General features: G+C 47.4%; 2 protein-coding genes across 6 annotated transcripts in view; one reads left to right on the plus strand and one right to left on the minus strand.

Moving 5' to 3' along the window:
- Positions 1-3976: 3976 nt before the first annotated feature.
- On the plus strand, positions 3977-4897 carry Tmdd1 (transmembrane and death domain 1). The gene has a single exon (XM_026398625.1). The coding sequence runs from the start codon at positions 3977-3979 to the stop codon at positions 4895-4897; it is 921 nt and encodes a 306-aa protein (XP_026254410.1).
- Positions 4898-10945: 6048 nt separating this feature from the next.
- Scn8a (sodium voltage-gated channel alpha subunit 8) overlaps positions 10946-17183 on the minus strand; it is a 113608-nt gene continuing 107370 nt past the window's right edge. For all 5 annotated transcript variants that reach the window (XM_077799304.1, XM_026398646.2, XM_026398645.2 and 2 more), the window contains 2 exons: positions 16662-16932; positions 10946-12093 (listed from right to left, as the gene is read on the minus strand). In XM_077799304.1, coding sequence (XP_077655430.1) covers positions 10946-12093; positions 16662-16932 — 1419 coding nt within the window. The remainder of the gene's footprint in view (positions 12094-16661; positions 16933-17183) is intronic.

The raw sequence follows: 17183 nt of genomic DNA on the forward strand, positions 1-17183 counted from the left end.
CGTGCTGCCCCTGTACCTCTTCTGCTTCTTCCTTCTGTTCCCTCCTTTCCGTCTTTCGCTCTCTTTCTGTGTCCCTTGCACTCCAGCGTCCCTGTGTCTCTTGGTTTCTGTGCTTTAACGCTCCTCCCTTCCTTTTGTCCCTCTCATTCACACTGTAGTGACCATTTGCAGGAGATCTGGAGGCCCAGGTGGAGAGGAGGACATAGTAGGGAGTCCCCATGTATCCTCTTACCCCTTACCCCGCTGAAACATTGGGTCTGGGGGGTGAGGGGCAAGTGAAAAAAAAAAAAAAAGAAAAAAAAGCCACCCAAAGAAGGGTTTTTTACTTGGTTTGTTTTTGAGGGGAAGTCCCAGAAATGTAGCTTGTTTAATATTTTAGGCTTTTTATTTTTGTAAGATATTGTAGAATTTGATGTTTTTCTTTTTATTTTGACAACTCAGGAAGAAACTGACCTCAGAAAGAATGTTAGACTTTGGCTGCTCTCCTGTGTGTCCCCCCACCCCAGGGGAGCAAACTTCTAGAAGAGTCAAATCTAGAGAGGCTTGTGGGAGGGCAGAGAAAGACCCAGTGCTCATTCACATCCCTGGCTGTTCCTGGGACAGAAGCAGAATGTATTTCTAAGGGCTTCCTCCCCAGGACCCAGCCAGTAGGCACCGTGTGTGGGAAGGGGATGTGGGATTTGAAGTGGGTAGGTTTTGCTCCCTTCCTGTTGCTCTCCCCTCAGGGCCCCACCCCTTAGTTTCAGGTTTTCTGTGCAGGGTTTATCCAGAGTTGGGGTGCTCTTGCCCATTTCCTGCCCTAGGAGGAGAGCCCAGATGGGAAGATGACCCAGGCAGAAAGTCCCCAGAGAGGTCACTTGGCCCTTGCTTTGGCAGAAATCCTCCATGACTTGGGCAAAGAGGATTCCCTGGAGAGGGAAGTCCTTTGGCCACAAATGTGGTTAGGCATAAAATTGACTACTAGCCCTCAGCCACCGCCATTGCTGTGAGCTCTGAGGAGGGGCAAGCATCCCTCACCAGAGAAAGCTGTGTAAGGAAGTGCGCCTCCCTGCTCTCCTAGACTCCTATGCCTGGCACTTCAGGGCCTGGAATGGAAGGGTGTTTTTCCCTGAGGGGGGTTGGTTTTCATGCCCCCAGAAATTTGCCAGCAGGCTTGGAGCTCTTCTTTGAGAACCATATTCCTCTCCTTCTTTGATGGGGCTTTAGCAGTTTGCTCCCCTCCCAGCTTTCACAACTCTGGTTTTGGTTCAAAGGGGGAACACCCCCCACCTCCTTCTCTCTCTCCCACCCCAGCCTCCCCTGCCTTTGCTGCTTGCCCTACAGCTCCTATAGCTGTCACCCTATTCTCTTGGCAGGGAGTGTGTCTGTGTGGGACACTTCAGAGCCAGAGCATTGAGGGCCCCTGCTGCCTAGGAGTGCTAATAGGAGGGCTGCTGTGTGTTCCCCCTCTTCACCCTGGATCTTTCTGACCCTCTCTCCTTGAAGCCAGCCTATCGATTCGCAGAACATTGGTGCCTCAGAAGCTGTGGCTGCAAGGTTTTGCTCGGAAAGAACCTTAAAGGGAGAATGGAGTGAGGGGATTCGTTCTCAGGTGTGTGTGGGGTAGGGTGGGGAATGGAGGGTGGCGGGAAGTGGGGTTGGGATCCCAGCCTTCCCTTCAAGGCAGGCAGCCCTGGAGGTGGGTAGGAGCTTGTTGACTAAGACCCAGGGCCCCCGTTGCTTCCTCTGCTGGGCCCTTTCTGACCTCCCGGGCTTGGGGAGCATTGCACAAGAAGAAGCCCCCAGTCTACTGGCACCTACCTCATAGGCATAGGGCAGGAAGGGCAGGGCAGCTCCAGCCCTGGCAACATTGGGGGGGCATACCAAAGAATCCAAGGGCAGGGTGTGGGGGAGGGCAAACTGGCCCTCTGCTTCCTCTACCCAGATTGGGGTTGGGATCCTCTCCTCCAGCTGTAACCATTTCTACCTCATTTTGCTGCGTGTTGTACATGGACGTATTTATCTCCTGTCTGATGCTCTGCAGTTGTGGTCTGTCTACCTCAGAAGAGACTGTATTTTAAAAGAAAGAATTACACAGTATTAAAGTGATGATATATGGTTTCCAGAGGATTTCTTGGGGCGATGGGATGTGGGGAGTCCTCTGAAAATGCTTGGGCCCTCAGGTCTGCCAGTATCCTTGCTGTGGCTCTGTGGATATTTCTGTTCCTTCAGCAAAAGTTATTTGGGGGACTTTGTCATTCATTCTACATAGAGAATGCTCGCCAGGCATTCAGCCTCTCACATGCTAGGCAAGTACTCTACCACTGAGTTACTCCTCCAGCCCCCATGCCAATCTTTATATTCTCACATTTGATACAACTATTTAGTGCATAGCAGACACTGTTGAAAAAAGAGTTTGTTGAATAAATTCTTTAATTTCCAGATCAGCGTCCTGATGAATGATGCACAGGTTATCTCAAGAATGCCCAGAAAAGATTCCAACCAGTGGTGGTGATAGAGTTTCAGGGATCTTCCTAGATAGGAAGGGATGGCCCAGAAAAGCATGGAGGCTAGAAATGGTATCATCAGCATTTTTTGTGTGGGACTATGCAGCAGTGTGATTTTTGTTTGTTTGTTTGTTTGTTTGTTTTAAATCCAAAAGTATGAAGTAAGAAATAGGCGCCGGAGGGGTAGGTAAGTGAGATTGGAGAAGTCAGCTGGGACTTTACCAGTAGAATCTCCAAATTCCCTGTTAAGAACTGGGGCTTAAGCCCAATGAGGTGCCATATGCCTGTAATCCCAGCTACTTGGAAGGCCTGAGGCAGGCCAGCCTGGGCAATTTAGTGAGATTCTGTCTCAAATAATAAAAAGGACTGGGGAATGTGGCTTGGTGATAGAGTACCACTGGGTTCATACCCATTATGGCAGGATGGGGGTGGGGAGAAAAGCTAGAGCTCCACAAAAAAAGTATGGTACATATGTGGTGGGGAGGTTGAAGTGGACAGAGGACTGTTTTGCAAGTTAAGATTTTATACATTGATTCAACAAATCTAAATCCCTCTTACCTGCTGGTTGCAATGGGGACAGTGGATATATGTCACAGTCTAGTGGCTGGATCCAGGGTGGTGTCATCAGCATCCTTTGTGTGGGTGGTCAGCATTAGCTAGTCCAGTGGGTGAAACAGTGGAAAGGTAGAGCTGCAGGGTGCTGGGGCAGGGGCAAGCAGAGGGGTGCTTATGTAGTCTGGGCTAAGCAGTGTGTGTTTGCCAGTCAGGGAGCAGGCCAGGGGAGTTGTACTTTTTAGGCAGCCTAAAAGTACAAACCAAGAGCCAAAGGAAAGCCAGAGCCAAGCTTTCTTGGGGGGAAATAAAACAAGTTTAGGGAAATGGAGCCCCAGTGTGTGTGGAGGATGGGAGACCAGAGGAGGTGCTTATCTAATTAGGATGGAGGCAGAGCAGTTGTGCAAGAATGAGAAAGGACAAGGTCATCCCCAAGAGAATTTAGGACTTGACTGGGTATTGGGGATGATGGAGAGCAGGGGTGTCTAGGGTTTCTTGGTGGAGGGCAAGGGTGTGATAAGTGAACTAGAAAAGGAATTGGCCAAATTTGAGGATTAGCGAGAATAAGGAGGTGGCCTAGATCAAGCCCTTCAATATAAGGGCCCAGAATCCTAGCCTTCTGGGGGCCCATTCCACCCAACCCGTGGCTATCGCAGATCCTTTCATTGTAGTTCCTGGGCTTAGTGAGCCTTCCTTTCCAACCAGTCCTAGTGTTGGAAGCCCTTCTCCTTATCCTGGTGGTTGGGGCCTCTAGCCCATTGTCCCCGAGTGTTAAAATCTATCCCCACTCCCTGTGGCTCGGAGACCCTTCCTGCACTTGCGTTCCAGAGGGTTCGAAGCCCCCGCCCTCCCACAATCCATGGGAGTGAGGACCCCAGCCTCCGCCGGCATTCGGAGCCCCTCCCAGCAAAGGCTGAGGTCCTGGACTGGGCCCTGCGATGGCCGCTCTGGCTCTGGTGCTGGCGCTCTGGGGCTGGGCGCTGGGTCCGGCGAGGGCCCTGGACGCCTTGGGCCCTCACGCGGCCGTCCGCCTGGCCGAGCTGCTGACTCCGGAGGAGTGTGGCCATTTTCGGTCACTCTTGGAGGCGTCAGAGCCCGACGTGGAGGCCGAGCTGGCCCGGCTTTCCGAGAATCGTCTGGCGAAGCCCAAGCCGCGAACACTCAAGTCGGGGTCGCCAGGCCAGCTGTGGTGGCGGCGGCGGCGGGAGGCGACCGAGGTCCCGACGAGCCAGGTGACCGAGCCCAAGAAAGTTTCCGACGATTGCCGGGAAGCCCTGGCGTCCTGGCTGGCTGCCAAAGCCCTGTTCCTGTCTTGGGACCGTGTGGCCCGGGCCCTGCGGCGTACTGGTCGCCCCGATGTGGCCCGGGAGCTCGGCAAGAACCTCCACCAGCAGGCGACGCTGCAGCTGCGCAAGTTCGGGCAGCACTACCTGCCACCTCCGGGAGTCGCCGCCCACGTCCCCGCCGCGGCCCGGCGGCCCCGGCGCACCTTGGATCACGCGCCCAACTGGGACGAGCTAGAGCTGATCGTGGAGCGCCGGCCGCAGCCCCCGTACGAGCGGAGCCCCGCGGGCTGGGCCGGGCCGATGGCGCTCGGCCTCCTTACAGGCTTCCTGGGAGCCTTGGGCTCCGGGGCTCTGCTTATCCTGCTCACGCTGTGGATCACCGGCCGCGATGGCGACCCGGCGCGGCCCCGAGGCCGTGACCCACCCACCGTGCCCCGGCCCAGGCCAGCCGAGGCGCACCGCCGGTGGGAAACAGAGCCGCTCCTGACTAGGGAGCCGCTCGCGTCCCCAGCCCACCGGGCCCGGGTTGCAGCTGAGCCAGATTGCCCCTCGCCTCCATACCCTCCGTGGTGAAACGGGAGCACCATGCTTCCTTGGACGTTTGATAAAAATGTTACAAAATGCCCAGCGGAGGGAGCAGTCGGTTGTCAGTTGGAAATGCCCGGCCTAGCCCGTGGACTGCAGATGGAACACGAGGGGCCCTGGTGCCAGTCTCACAGGGTGGGGGCGGACCTCTCACTTCTTAACAGCCTTAGTTCTGCCTTATCTTGCAGTTTTTCTCCCACTAAGAGCCACCACTTATTGAACACAGTCTGTGTGCAGGGCTGGTGCAAAGAAGTTCTGTACATTATTTGATATTCTCCTCCAAACCCAAGAACGAAGGTATTTCTGTTAGACATCAGGAAACCCTGCTCACAGTTCCTTAGTGCCATAGTCAGGCTTTTGAACTCAGAACCACTGACCTGAAAATTTGAGTCCCAGAGGAATGGTATGTGCCGGATGAGGGAGCTTGAGACACACATGGGACCAGAACAATATGCACAGCTGCCCTGGGTTTGCTCTGAGGTGCTGCTGGAGTGTGCAGGGGCAGTGCAGGGAGAGGGGCGCCCACTTGCAGAGGCTGCTGCCTACCAGTTGCCCCACTCAGGCAAGGCTTCCTGAAGTTCCAGCTGGAGCCCAGGACCTTTCCCACCCACTTCTGAGTCCAGGGCTTAGGAGTGAGAGCCATGACAGAATGACAGGCCAATCCAAGAGGAGAATTGAAAACAAGATTGACGTAACCCTTTATTGCAAATTCTAAAGTAAAAAGATGTACAGTACAAAGTAAAATTGAAATTTCAGACTATAAACCAATCCACTTATACATTCTCATTACTTAGCATTTCTGCCATTTCCGCATAAACAGAACTGGGAACAAGTCGAGGGGATGAGGGAAGGAGGTACAGCAAGGGGGAAAAATGTGGAGAATAATCAGAAACCCCAGAAGCAAGTGAAAGGAGAGACATTTCTCGACCTGCTGTTCTGGTGATGAGAAGCGGGGGTGGTTGGAGCAGTGCAGTTTAAAATGGCTCTCAGAATAGCAGCATTTATGGTACCATTTCATCTTCCTTAAGTCCAAATAATACTTTGCCCTTCCCTAGTGCCTTTGCCTCTGTATCTCAAAACGCTTTACAAAACATTTAGTTAAAGCCTCACAACACCCCTGTGAGGTAGGTCAGTATTATTATCCCCATTTTACAGATGGGGAAACTGAGGCACAGAGAGGTTAAGTGACTTGCCCAAGGCCACACAGCGAGCCAGTGGTCAAGCTAGGAATAGAACACAGCAGTTCTGTCCCTTTTCTGGAACCACTGGACCACGCTCCCCTTTACCTATATACACTCTTCACACACACACACACACCACATGTGCACACCCGCCCACCCCACCCCACTTAGCCTCTATGTACAGCAAACAGCAGTGGGGGGCAGGGGCAGGGAGTGCCTCAGGAGCATTTTCATAAAGGAAATCTTGGTAAACTTGAAAAGGGAATCCAAGAAAGCACAGAGCAGAGCCACAATGAAGACTCTGGTGCAAATCTTGGGCACCCCCCCCAACCAGATTTCCTCTTCTCTCCTGATGTCCCCCTGGTTGACTAGTTGCAGCTGATTCTTTAGGGGGTACCTGAAAATGAATGAAGCTTTTTGCAAAACTTTGGGCAACATCTGAGAAAAGAAAAGAGGCATCAGTACAAAAGATGCCCAGGACTCCATAACGCATGGCAATCTCACAGCCACAGCAGCCTGGAGGCTGGGGCCCCAGGGGCCGGGAATGGGAACTGACCTACCGGCCACATCTCCAGAGTGGAGCTACTGGAGCCAGCTAGAGTGGGCACTTCAAGATCCTCCTGAGTGTTCCTGGACCAGGAGACACAGCCTAGAGGGGGGTGTCCCTAAGCGGGGGGGTGCCCCCTTGCACAAATATGGACAGAACTAGTCTGCTGGTCTACCTGTGGGGGTGATGGAGGGCAGGGCCCAGCACGAGCTAGCAGAGCAGAGGCTGTTGGGCATTTTGTGCTTGCTCTAGCTTTGGAGCATGGGGGGTATTTTTTTTTTTTAAACACACTGATGAAAAAGGCAGAGGTGAGGCCAGTCCAGCTGGGTTGGCTGAAGTCATAGCTGAGGGCTCTGCCAGGTGGATTAGGTGAGAAGGGAGTTTTTAAGGGCCTCTAAGCACCAGCCTGGGGTGTGGGTACCACATGCAATGGTTCAGTGGGGATCTGGGAAGGTGAGGACCTGGCTTTTCTCTCCAATCTCAGTTTAGCCAGAAATGCGAGACCCTCTGGTGTCTCTCTCTCACCCGTTCCCCTTCTTTCCCCAAATGTGCTAAGGTCCCAGTTCCCAGACCCCTCCCGGACTCAAGAATTGGGACGGTCAAGCAACAAATGCACACCAAGACAGGCTTCCCTTGTACAGTAAAAAGGGTCATTTTTATTTTGTTTCCTTTTGGCTTATAGTAGTGATGTATTTTTTTTTTTTTAATCACGTCTCATTTAGGGCAGCGTTGGCCTCCATGCATTCACTAATACACTATTGGTCTTTTACAGTTTACATTGGTTGTGGCGAAAAAGAAAAGAACCCCCCGGGCACTGTGGCTCCAGGGGCTTTGACGGGCATTTCTGTTTCTCTGCCCCAGCAACTTCTGATGCCCAAAGCAACTCACTGAGGAAGGAGCAAGAGAAAGTTGTGTTGACTTGGAAGTTTTTTCTTTTCTCACCCTCTGCTTTAAATTATGGACTCTCCTTATCCTAAGCAATAAGGAGGTTAAGGACAGAAGAGGGGGTTTGGAAAGTGTTTTTCACGCACAAACCAGCAACCATGGCAGCTGCTGCTCAGTGGCTTTGGCTCTGCATTTTAAATTAACAGCATCACACATCTTTTTGCTTTTTGTCCTTTTTTTAAAGGTGGATTGTGGAGTATAAATACTGCACCAAGGACCCGGCTACAAAAAATAAATATATTATATTTATATATCTATATATATATATATATGTGCAGTGATACTGTGGCTGCTGCTGCTTTTTGATTGGCTTTGTTAATATTTGGCAAAGCGTTGCCACTCACTCAGTGAGGGCGTGCAGAACGCCATCGCTGATTCTTTCAGTTCAATGCCTGTTAACTGCGGGTGTAAACTGCTGGTGATGGTGTCATTTACTACCAAAGAGGTGTGGAGCAGGATGGGTGAATGAGAGAGTAAGTGAGTGGGTGGAGGGATAGTGGGCGAGGGATAAGAGGTGGGAAAAGTTAAAAAAGAAAAGAAAACCACAAAACTTCAGATACAGCGGAGGTGGCTTCTTTCCTATGAAGTTGGCTGATGGGTGTCAGATACCAAGGCCCATGTGTTACTAAGGAGGTGGCCCGCTGGGCTGGGATCAGGAGTGGAGGGGAGGAAAAAGGTCAGATTTCAGAAAAATCTCATTAGTAGGCTCTAGTAGCTTAATGACATCACTAGCATGAGTGCTTGTTGTACCTAGTGGGACTGGATAGCTCTGTTGTCCATCTAAAGACCTAAGAACAATTAAGTTTAGCCAAATCTTGCATAGAAGTGGTTAGAATTTATTGCACATTGGAACAAAAATATATACTTTTTGTTGTTTTGGAAAAGACCAGTAGCAATAAAAAATTTTTTGTCTGTCTGTCTGGTTTGGGGATGTACATTGGCTGACAGCATCTAAATTCTAAGAAGAAAAAAAAGTATAAAAAATAAAAATAAACATGACAATGGCGTAAGCCAGAAGCCATTTCCTATTTAATAAGTTAATTTGTATTTACAAAAAGGCATGCCAATAAAATAAAATTATATATTACAGTATTTATAATTCTCTTAAAAATAACCACACATGTCAGCTTCTGTTTTGTGCTGTTTACAATGCAGCCTGTACATGGTACTCTACATTCATCCTCGCAGTCAGCAGGAACACTGAAAGAGATGCCTTCCCAACCTGGTGTCAGGTGTAATACAAAACTCTATGGATGGCCGAAGAAGCAGGCTTAAGAGAGCTGGACAGTTTCTAATGGTCCAACAAGAAAGTTCTGCTTACTGACTTGCTGTGGTTTGTTCTATGCAAAACAAGTCAAGTGGACTGTGAAACTACATCCAAAGTACATCTACTGCAAGGCAGATTGGTATGTCTGATTATGGGTTGGGTTTTTTTCCCCCTCTATTGTATGATTCAGGAAGAATTTATTTTGATTTGATTCCCATGCTAAAGTCTTTCCTCACTCTTCAAACAGACTTCCTGAAACATTCAACTGCAGCATGTCGGCTTTGAAACCTAGTCACCAGATGAGATACCCCTGGTTTAGCACTGTCATCCATAGGGTAGGAGATGGAATGAAGATGACACTCCCCCAGAAGCCACCCTCCAATGACAATGGGCAGGTCTTTAAGCAGAGAGCAAAACTGGCTGAGAGGGAATGTGCTGGGGGAAGCTGGAACACCCTACAGAATTAATATTAAGTCACTTTCTCATGAAAACCAGTGCAGTAAAGAAACCAAGTGGGCTTGGTTCAGAGGCGGTTTCATCTACACCTCAGGTCCCAGCAGTGACTGTTGCTCTAGTAACAGTCAAAAGAAATCACAGCCATACCCAGTGCTGCAGCCCTCACCCAGCCCTATGAGGGTGGAAAGGGAAGCCCTGCTCAGTGGGGAAATGTGATGGAGGCAGGAGGACAGTTTCTAATGGTCCAACAAGAAAGTTGTGTGCAGGTGTGAGCTTGTGACAGCCCCTCTGGACAGTTCAGAAGATCTGAACCCTTCTCCATATTGACCCAAGCCCACAGAAAGCCACAATGCAGAAGGGCATGAAACTAGGTGAAGTGAGCACCCCATGACCCCCAAACAAAATGTCATTTTAAGTTCTCCAAAATACCTCCTAGAGATAACATGCTACCCTGAACAGCACTTTTATCTCTACCCCATTTAAGTGTCAGTTTTCCAGTATGAAGGCTAAACAATCATCATAAATATTGCAAAATACAAATGAACTTTTTTTTAGCCCTAGGATTTGGTTTTACAGTGACATTAATAGTACAAGCCATTCGGGATCAAAGTCTCCCCATGTACTAGACACAGAGCAGCATTAAATAGTTCATCTTGCAAAATGTGCAACAATGGCTGTATGTTAGAGATGTCTGTTAAACAAATACACGAAACGGATCCATCTGCTTGTTGGACTGGGATTGTTTTTTGTTTTTGGTGGTGATCAATTGATTGACTATGTTTCCCTACCAGAAGGTGTATGAAAGACTTATAGGAACTCATATAAAGAATTGCAGCCGGTATGGAACTCTTACCATTTTCTCCAAATACAGTGAACGGTGCAGGGCTGGGTCCTGTCCAAAGGCTGACCCAATGCAGGGGACAGGATTAGTAGTGTCCTGTGGTGTATGGATCTCATGCATGACTTCTGATCACGGCATGCCATCATGCAAATCATTTCTACGCATTGAACGAGCACAATGTTTGGAATTGGCCTGAGCAAGTCCTCCTCAGCCTGAAAAAACCTGATTGTTTTCCCCCACCCATCTCCAAAACACGTGAAGCCCATGTGGAGAAGATGCGGTTTATGTCAAAGAAACTGACAATTAAATGACATGGGCTAAATGTGAGTGTGTGTGTGTGTTTTCTTTTTGCTGCTTAGCTTAACTAATGTAAGAATGCAAATATAGTTTGCATGAACAAACAAATTTTTAGAGTGATGCTTTCTGCTTCTGAGAATCAACAAAATGAAAAAATAAAATCCATTTGGCTGCAACGGAAATATGCTGGTCCCGGCAGCCTCTCCTGTTTTTGTATCCTGTTAGTTTTGTCCTAAGTTGCATTGACTGAATGTGGAACATGCAGTAACCACCTGCCCAAGCAATAGAAAAATCTGTGAGTCCAGGGAGCAGGGTCCTTTGCCCTTGGCAGGTCACTGCTCAAGATGCAACTGTGTCACATGGTAAGCAGACTACATTTGGTATAGTTCTTCAGGTTACAGTGTCTCCACAGCTGTTCTGCATTGATAATATTCAGGAAGTTTGTAAACAATCTTTCACTTGCAAGTTTTAAACTGATATAACATTTCATTTTTGCTCTCCTCTAACATTTGGATTCTCTGACCTCTTTTTGTCTTTTGGCTCTTTCCCTTCTTCCTTCCTCTGCCCGCTGCTGTTTCTCTTTGTCAGGTTTAGTTACACTGTCATAGGATGGGAGGGAGGCTGTGGAGGGGGTGCTCTCCTTTTTCTCCCGGTGCGTACCTCCATTTTCAAGCTTATTGGAAGTCATCTTTTTGCAGATGAAGCCCCGCCTTGCCAAATGTCCCCGGTAGGCGCGCTGAAGGACCACTGCAGACACCTCCTCCTGCTTGCGCCGCAGTGTGGTAGTGATTGGCTCGTAAGACACTTTGGAAGGATTGGATGCCACGAACCTCTCCTCCATCTGCTGTCGCAGTATGTCCAACTCCCCGCTATCTCCTAGGACCCGCTTGGTGAAGGCAAAAAGGATGTCCAAACAGTGGATGCGATCCCCGCTCACCATTGGCAGATCCATGGCAATGAGCTCAATGGTGTTGGGCTTGGGCACTCGGAGAGGATGCTCCAAGGCATCTGCAAAGTCTGCCAGCTTACAGTACTCGATGAATTGGGTGGCATCGGGATCAAACTTCTCCCAGATCTCATAGAAGGTCTCAAAGTCATCCTCACTCAGAGGGTCTGCACTTTCTTCTGTGGCTACACTGAAGTTCTCTAAGATTATAGCAATGTACATGTTCACAACAATGAGAAAGGAGATGATGATGTAGCTTACAAAGAAGAAGATGCCCACTGAGGGGTTCCCGCAGTCACCCTTAAAGCCACTCCCTGGATGTTCCTTGTCTAGGCTACAGTCAGGGGGGCGGTTTAGGATGGGCAGCAGCAGGCCATCCCAACCAGCTGAGGTTGTGATCTGAAACAGGCAGATCATGCTGTTGCCAAATGTCTCAAAGTTAAACATGTCATCAATACCAGCCTCGTGCTTCACATATGCAAAATTGGACATCCCAAAGATGGAGAAGATGAACATGACCAGGAAGAGCAGAAGGCCAATGTTGAACAGGGCAGGCAAGGACATCATTAAGGCAAAGAGCAGGGTACGAATCCCTTTGGCGCCTTTGATCAGACGCAAAATACGCCCAATACGGGCCAATCGGATGACTCGGAACAGGGTTGGGGAAACAAAGTATTTCTCAATGATATCAGCCAGGAACATTCCTAAGAGAGGAACAGAAGAAGTTATTTTTCTGGGATTAGAGATGTCCATTTTCTTCTTTTTTTTTTTTTTTTTTTGGTACCTAGGGATTGAACTCCGGGGCACTTTACCCTTGAGCCCTATCCCCAGCCCTGTTTTTATATTTTATTTAGAGACAGGGTCTCACTGAGTTGCTTTGGGCCTCGCTAAGTCACTGAGGCTAGCTTTGAACTCACAATCCTCCTCCTCAGCCTCCTGAGCCACTGGGATTATAGGCATGTGCCACTGCATCTAGAGAGCCCTTTTCTTTTTTTTTTTTTTTACCTAACTGTGGAACTTTTAAGTTCAAAGTGCTTGTAGAATGAGTTCCTTATTACAGAATCTAAATTCTCAAAATAAGAAGACATTACATGTTTCAAACATCCAGAAAAGTAAGTTGGGCAGAGTGATGTAACAGTAATCCCAGCTACTCATAAGGCTAAGGCAGGAGGATTGCAAGTTGGAAGCCAGCCTATACAAACTTAGTGAGGCCCTGTCTTAAAATAAAATAAAGGATGAGGGTGTAGCTCAGTGGCAGAGTACTTGTCTAGCAAGCACCAGGCCCTGGGTTCAACTTCAGCTCTGCAAAACAATGACAACAACCAAAAACATAGAAAAGTAGAGAAAACTGATATAGACAACTATGTGCATGACAAACAGATTAGCATTTTACAAAATTTGCGCATTCTCTCTTCATTCTCAGAAGTATTCATAATATTTAAGTATCTTTTACTGTATAGTTTTACTATGCATAAACCCATAAATATTACACAGCATTCTACAATGTTTAGGAAATTATACTGAATCTTTTTAGAGCTCCAGCTTGTTTTTTTTTTTTTTTTTGTGGGGATTTAATCTAGGGTGCTTTACCACTGAGCCACATCCCAGTCCTTTTCATTTTTTATTTTGAGACAGGGTCTTGCTGAGTTGCTGATGCTATCCTTGAACTTGTGATCTCCCTGCCTTAGCCTACCAAGTTGCTGGGATTACAGGTATGTGCCATCACACAGCACTTGTTTTAATTTATGAGATTGATCCCTTGTGTTAAAATAATTTTAGATTATTCACTTTAACAATTGAATGGTATTCACTTTTATAAGTAGGTCCTAATTTATCTGTTTTTCTATTTAAGGACAATGAATTTTTTACCACATATATGCACATAAAGTTTCCAAGGTGCTATAGATTGCTCTTCACAATGCCATCAAATATCCATTGCAGGCATGGTGGTGCATATCTGCAATCCCAACCACTCCAGAGGCTAACACAGGAGGATTGCAAGTTCAAGGCCAGCCTCAGCGACTTAGCAAGACCCTAAAGCAACTTAGCGAGACCTGTCTCAAAAAATAAAAAGAGGGCTGGGGATGTGGCTCAATGGTAAAGGACTCTTGAGTTTAATCCCCAGTACCAAAAACCCATATCTACAAACAATGAATGTGAGGTCTCAGTTTCCCGCCATACCATGCTACCCTTTGACTTTGATGTCTTAGATATTCTGCTAATGCCACTGATTTTCAAAGTATCTTTATATTGGTTCTGAAAAAACAAAACATCTTTCTTTGCCCATCCCTCTATCTCCTACTCCATCAAAATAGCCTAAAAAACTAAAGTGATAGCCCAGGAATGGCTTTCAACTCAGCTTTGAGATTTTGAGCTGCAACCCATAAACGAGAAACCAATTTTGGCAGGTAAAAATGCCATTGCTTTAAGGAGGATACACAAGTAGAGGTAAAATGCACACGTCAGAGGGCCTTTTCTACTTACACTTACCCACAGGTCCACCTCAACAAGACCACTTTGTCCTTAAAACTAAAGAACAACATGGGGAGGCCAACGAGGGACCACAGAAAGAGATCAAAAGGCTTGGAAAGAGAACCGAAGGGAAACGTGGACTATTCTCGTCTTCCAGTGCCGCCTCTTGCCATCCAGGCCCAATGAAACAACATGAGTTTCCATGGACAGGGCACGTTTAATTTAATGAAGGAAGTATCTTTTAACCATAAGATTTCATAAATATTGGGGCAGTTATCTGCAGAGGCTATAGAACCTCTTCTTTGAAGGTTTTAGGCTATGAAGGGTCAGAGAATAGGATTTTTCTTCAGGAGCTTGGATTCCATAGTGTTTGCACTTTCCAGAAAATCTCTACCTCATCCAGGACCAAAGACAATTTCTCAGGTCTTCTTTTTACTTGTCAATTAAGTAAAAAACCAGTAATCATAAGAAGTTAGGCAGTGTAACATCTATTGTAGTTGATATTGCAGCCTGTACATGGTGGGCAAGCAAGGCTTTAGAGAGTCAGCGATGCCTAAGTTTTTTTTTTTTTTTTTTTTTTTTAATACTGGGGATTGAACTCAGGGGCATTCGACCACGGAGCCACATCCCCAGTCCTATTTTCTATTTTATTTAGAAATAGGATCTTGCTGAGTTGCTTAGCATCTTGCCATTGCTGAGGCTGGCTTTGAATTTGCTATCTTCCTGCCTCAGCCTCCAGAGCTTCTGAGATTACAGTGTGTGCCACTGCGCCCGGCTCTGTGTAAGAATGAAAGGATGAACCTATATCTATCCCCACAGAAGGGAGACAGAAATGGGACAGTCAGCAATCCAGGCAGTGGGTACTTTAAGGGATACTTCAAGGGGTACTTCAGGTGGTTATAGAGCTAGTTAACACAATTCCTCTTTTTTTTGGGGGGGTGGCGTGTGGGAACTGGGGATTGAACTTAGGGATACTCAACTATAGAGCCACATCCCCAGCCCTATTTTGTATTTTAGTTACAGACAGGATCTCATTGAGTTGCTTAGTGCCTCACTTTTGCTGAGGTTGGTTTTGAACTTGTGATCCTCTTACCTCAACTTCCCAAGCTGTAGGATTTCAGGGGTGCACCACTGCGCCGGGCTCAATTCCTTTTAAGAAAGAGTTTCTATACTTGTTTCTGAATACATTCATATGTAGAAAAAATCCCCATCATTAAAATATTACTACTCTCTCTCTTATTTTGGAGGGCCATCTGAGCACAGGTGGCCTGACTTCATCTATGGATTTTCTATCCCACTCAATAGTGGGTGGGTAGAAAAGCGGACAACACCTACATTGTCCAGTGTGTTTTGTGGGAAGTTAGGCATGGACTTCCAGTGGGGGGCTGGGATTGAACCCCTACTTGATCCCTACCTGCTGCCCGTCTCGGGTCCTTGTCTAGACCTCAGTTCCTCATGCTACTTAGAGGCTTGTTTGAGGGCTATATGGTAGCACACTTGAAAGGCACATGGAATGCTGACCAGCTGACAGTACATTCCATTGAAACATGAGCTATTATTACTTGAATGACGGGTGCTATGGTCCAATGAAGGTGGATGGTGTGATAAGCAGAATTGTTTCCTGTAGGGACTTCCTAAGAGAATTCAGTAGGCTAACGTGTGTGGTGACTTTCCAAAAGGAAATTTCATGTATAGTGTTGCCTGAAGTAATTCCATTGTGGGATTCTTTGATTGGTGAGAAACGTATGGGATTAGTATTGTATGTGTCAACACACTTTTGGACATGCTGCTCTGGAGGACAGAATTAGAGGAGGCACAGGCTAAGGAGGCCAGCTGCCTCCTGGTAAACCCTGGAGCTCTGGGGCTGGTTTCTGTGAATCTTCTGCATTTGGTCTTTGTTGGGACAGGTCAGTCATGCCTATGTGGAATCAAAGCAGAGTTTCACATGGTTCAGGATGCCTTTCAGGAAGGTGGGGAAATGTTTTGGGAGGGTAATCAACAGGGTAGCATTTCTTTCAGCCCACCTACAGAGACATCATCCCTTCTATTCTTTTAGGTTGAAGCAAAACATAAACTTTGGGACCAGCCTGAGTTCTGCCTCTGGTCGCCTCTGTGGAGGGACCTGTACATCTATTTTGTAAAGATGACAAAACAGCCTGCCTCCTGGGCTATCATCAGATCCAATGAGACATGTGACTAATTCTCAAGCTGTACCTAGCCCACAGAAAAATCTTAGCAGCAACAGCACTATCAAGACCCATCGCCACGAGAAAATTTTCCTAGACAATTTCATTAATACCCATCTTAACTACCTCTGGCCATTCCATTTCTCATTTCATACCTTTGGTGCTCAGGGTTGAACCCAAGGCCTCAAACATGTTAGGAAGTATTCTACCACTGAGTTACAGCCTCAGTCCTTTTATTTGTATTTTTTACTTGGCAATCCTCCTGCCTCAGCCTCCCAAGTTACTGGGATTACAGGTGTGTGCCACTGTGCCTGGCTCCCATAGATGTATTTTTAAAAACATTTAACCTTCCCTTGCTTAAATTTTTTGAAAGCAAGAACCAAATCATATCTTTCTCTTCCCCAGAGTCACAGCATTTACAACATAGTAGGAACTCACTGACTACATAATCTGCTAGGCAGACCCATGAGATATCTTAGGGGTATGGGCTTAAGCTAAGAGGACCACCTACCTGCCTGCACCTCAGACCTATGTAACTCATTGCTACCCCAAGAATCTCATCCTCAAAGCCAGTCAGGCCCTTTCCATTTCCCTTGTTGCCCTGCCCCACTCACCCACAATGGACAGGATGACCACCACGAAGTCGAAGATGTTCCAGCCAATGGTGAAGTAGTAGTGCCTCAAGGCAAACATTTTGAGCACACACTCACAGGTGAAGAAGATGACGAAGACCAGATTAATCCAGTAGAGAATGTTCTCCATCTGTTTGCTCTGAGTATCTGTCTCCACCATCATTGTCACCATATTAAGGCAGATGAGCATCATGATAACAATGTCAAAGGCTTGTTGAGTGACAAAATCAAAGACGATACCTTGGATTTTGTTCTGGGGAAGAGGGGGAGATACAATAGGATTCATGAAAGACTTCCCATGCACACCTGGGGAAGCCACTGCCCTATTCAAGGAAGCAGTCTCTACCATCTTCTCTGTCATACTGGCCAGCTCCCTCCTGCGGCTCTATGGGGAGCATGACAGAGACTGACATCAAGATTGCCTCAGCTAGAGTTTGCTCGAGTTGCCATTCTTCCCTCTTGAACCTATGGTGTCAAACACTTTTGAGATCTTCCTACTTCCCT

This window comes from Urocitellus parryii, chromosome 5 (genome assembly GCF_045843805.1).
Source record: "Urocitellus parryii isolate mUroPar1 chromosome 5, mUroPar1.hap1, whole genome shotgun sequence".
Classification (NCBI taxonomy): domain Eukaryota; kingdom Metazoa; phylum Chordata; class Mammalia; order Rodentia; family Sciuridae; genus Urocitellus; species Urocitellus parryii.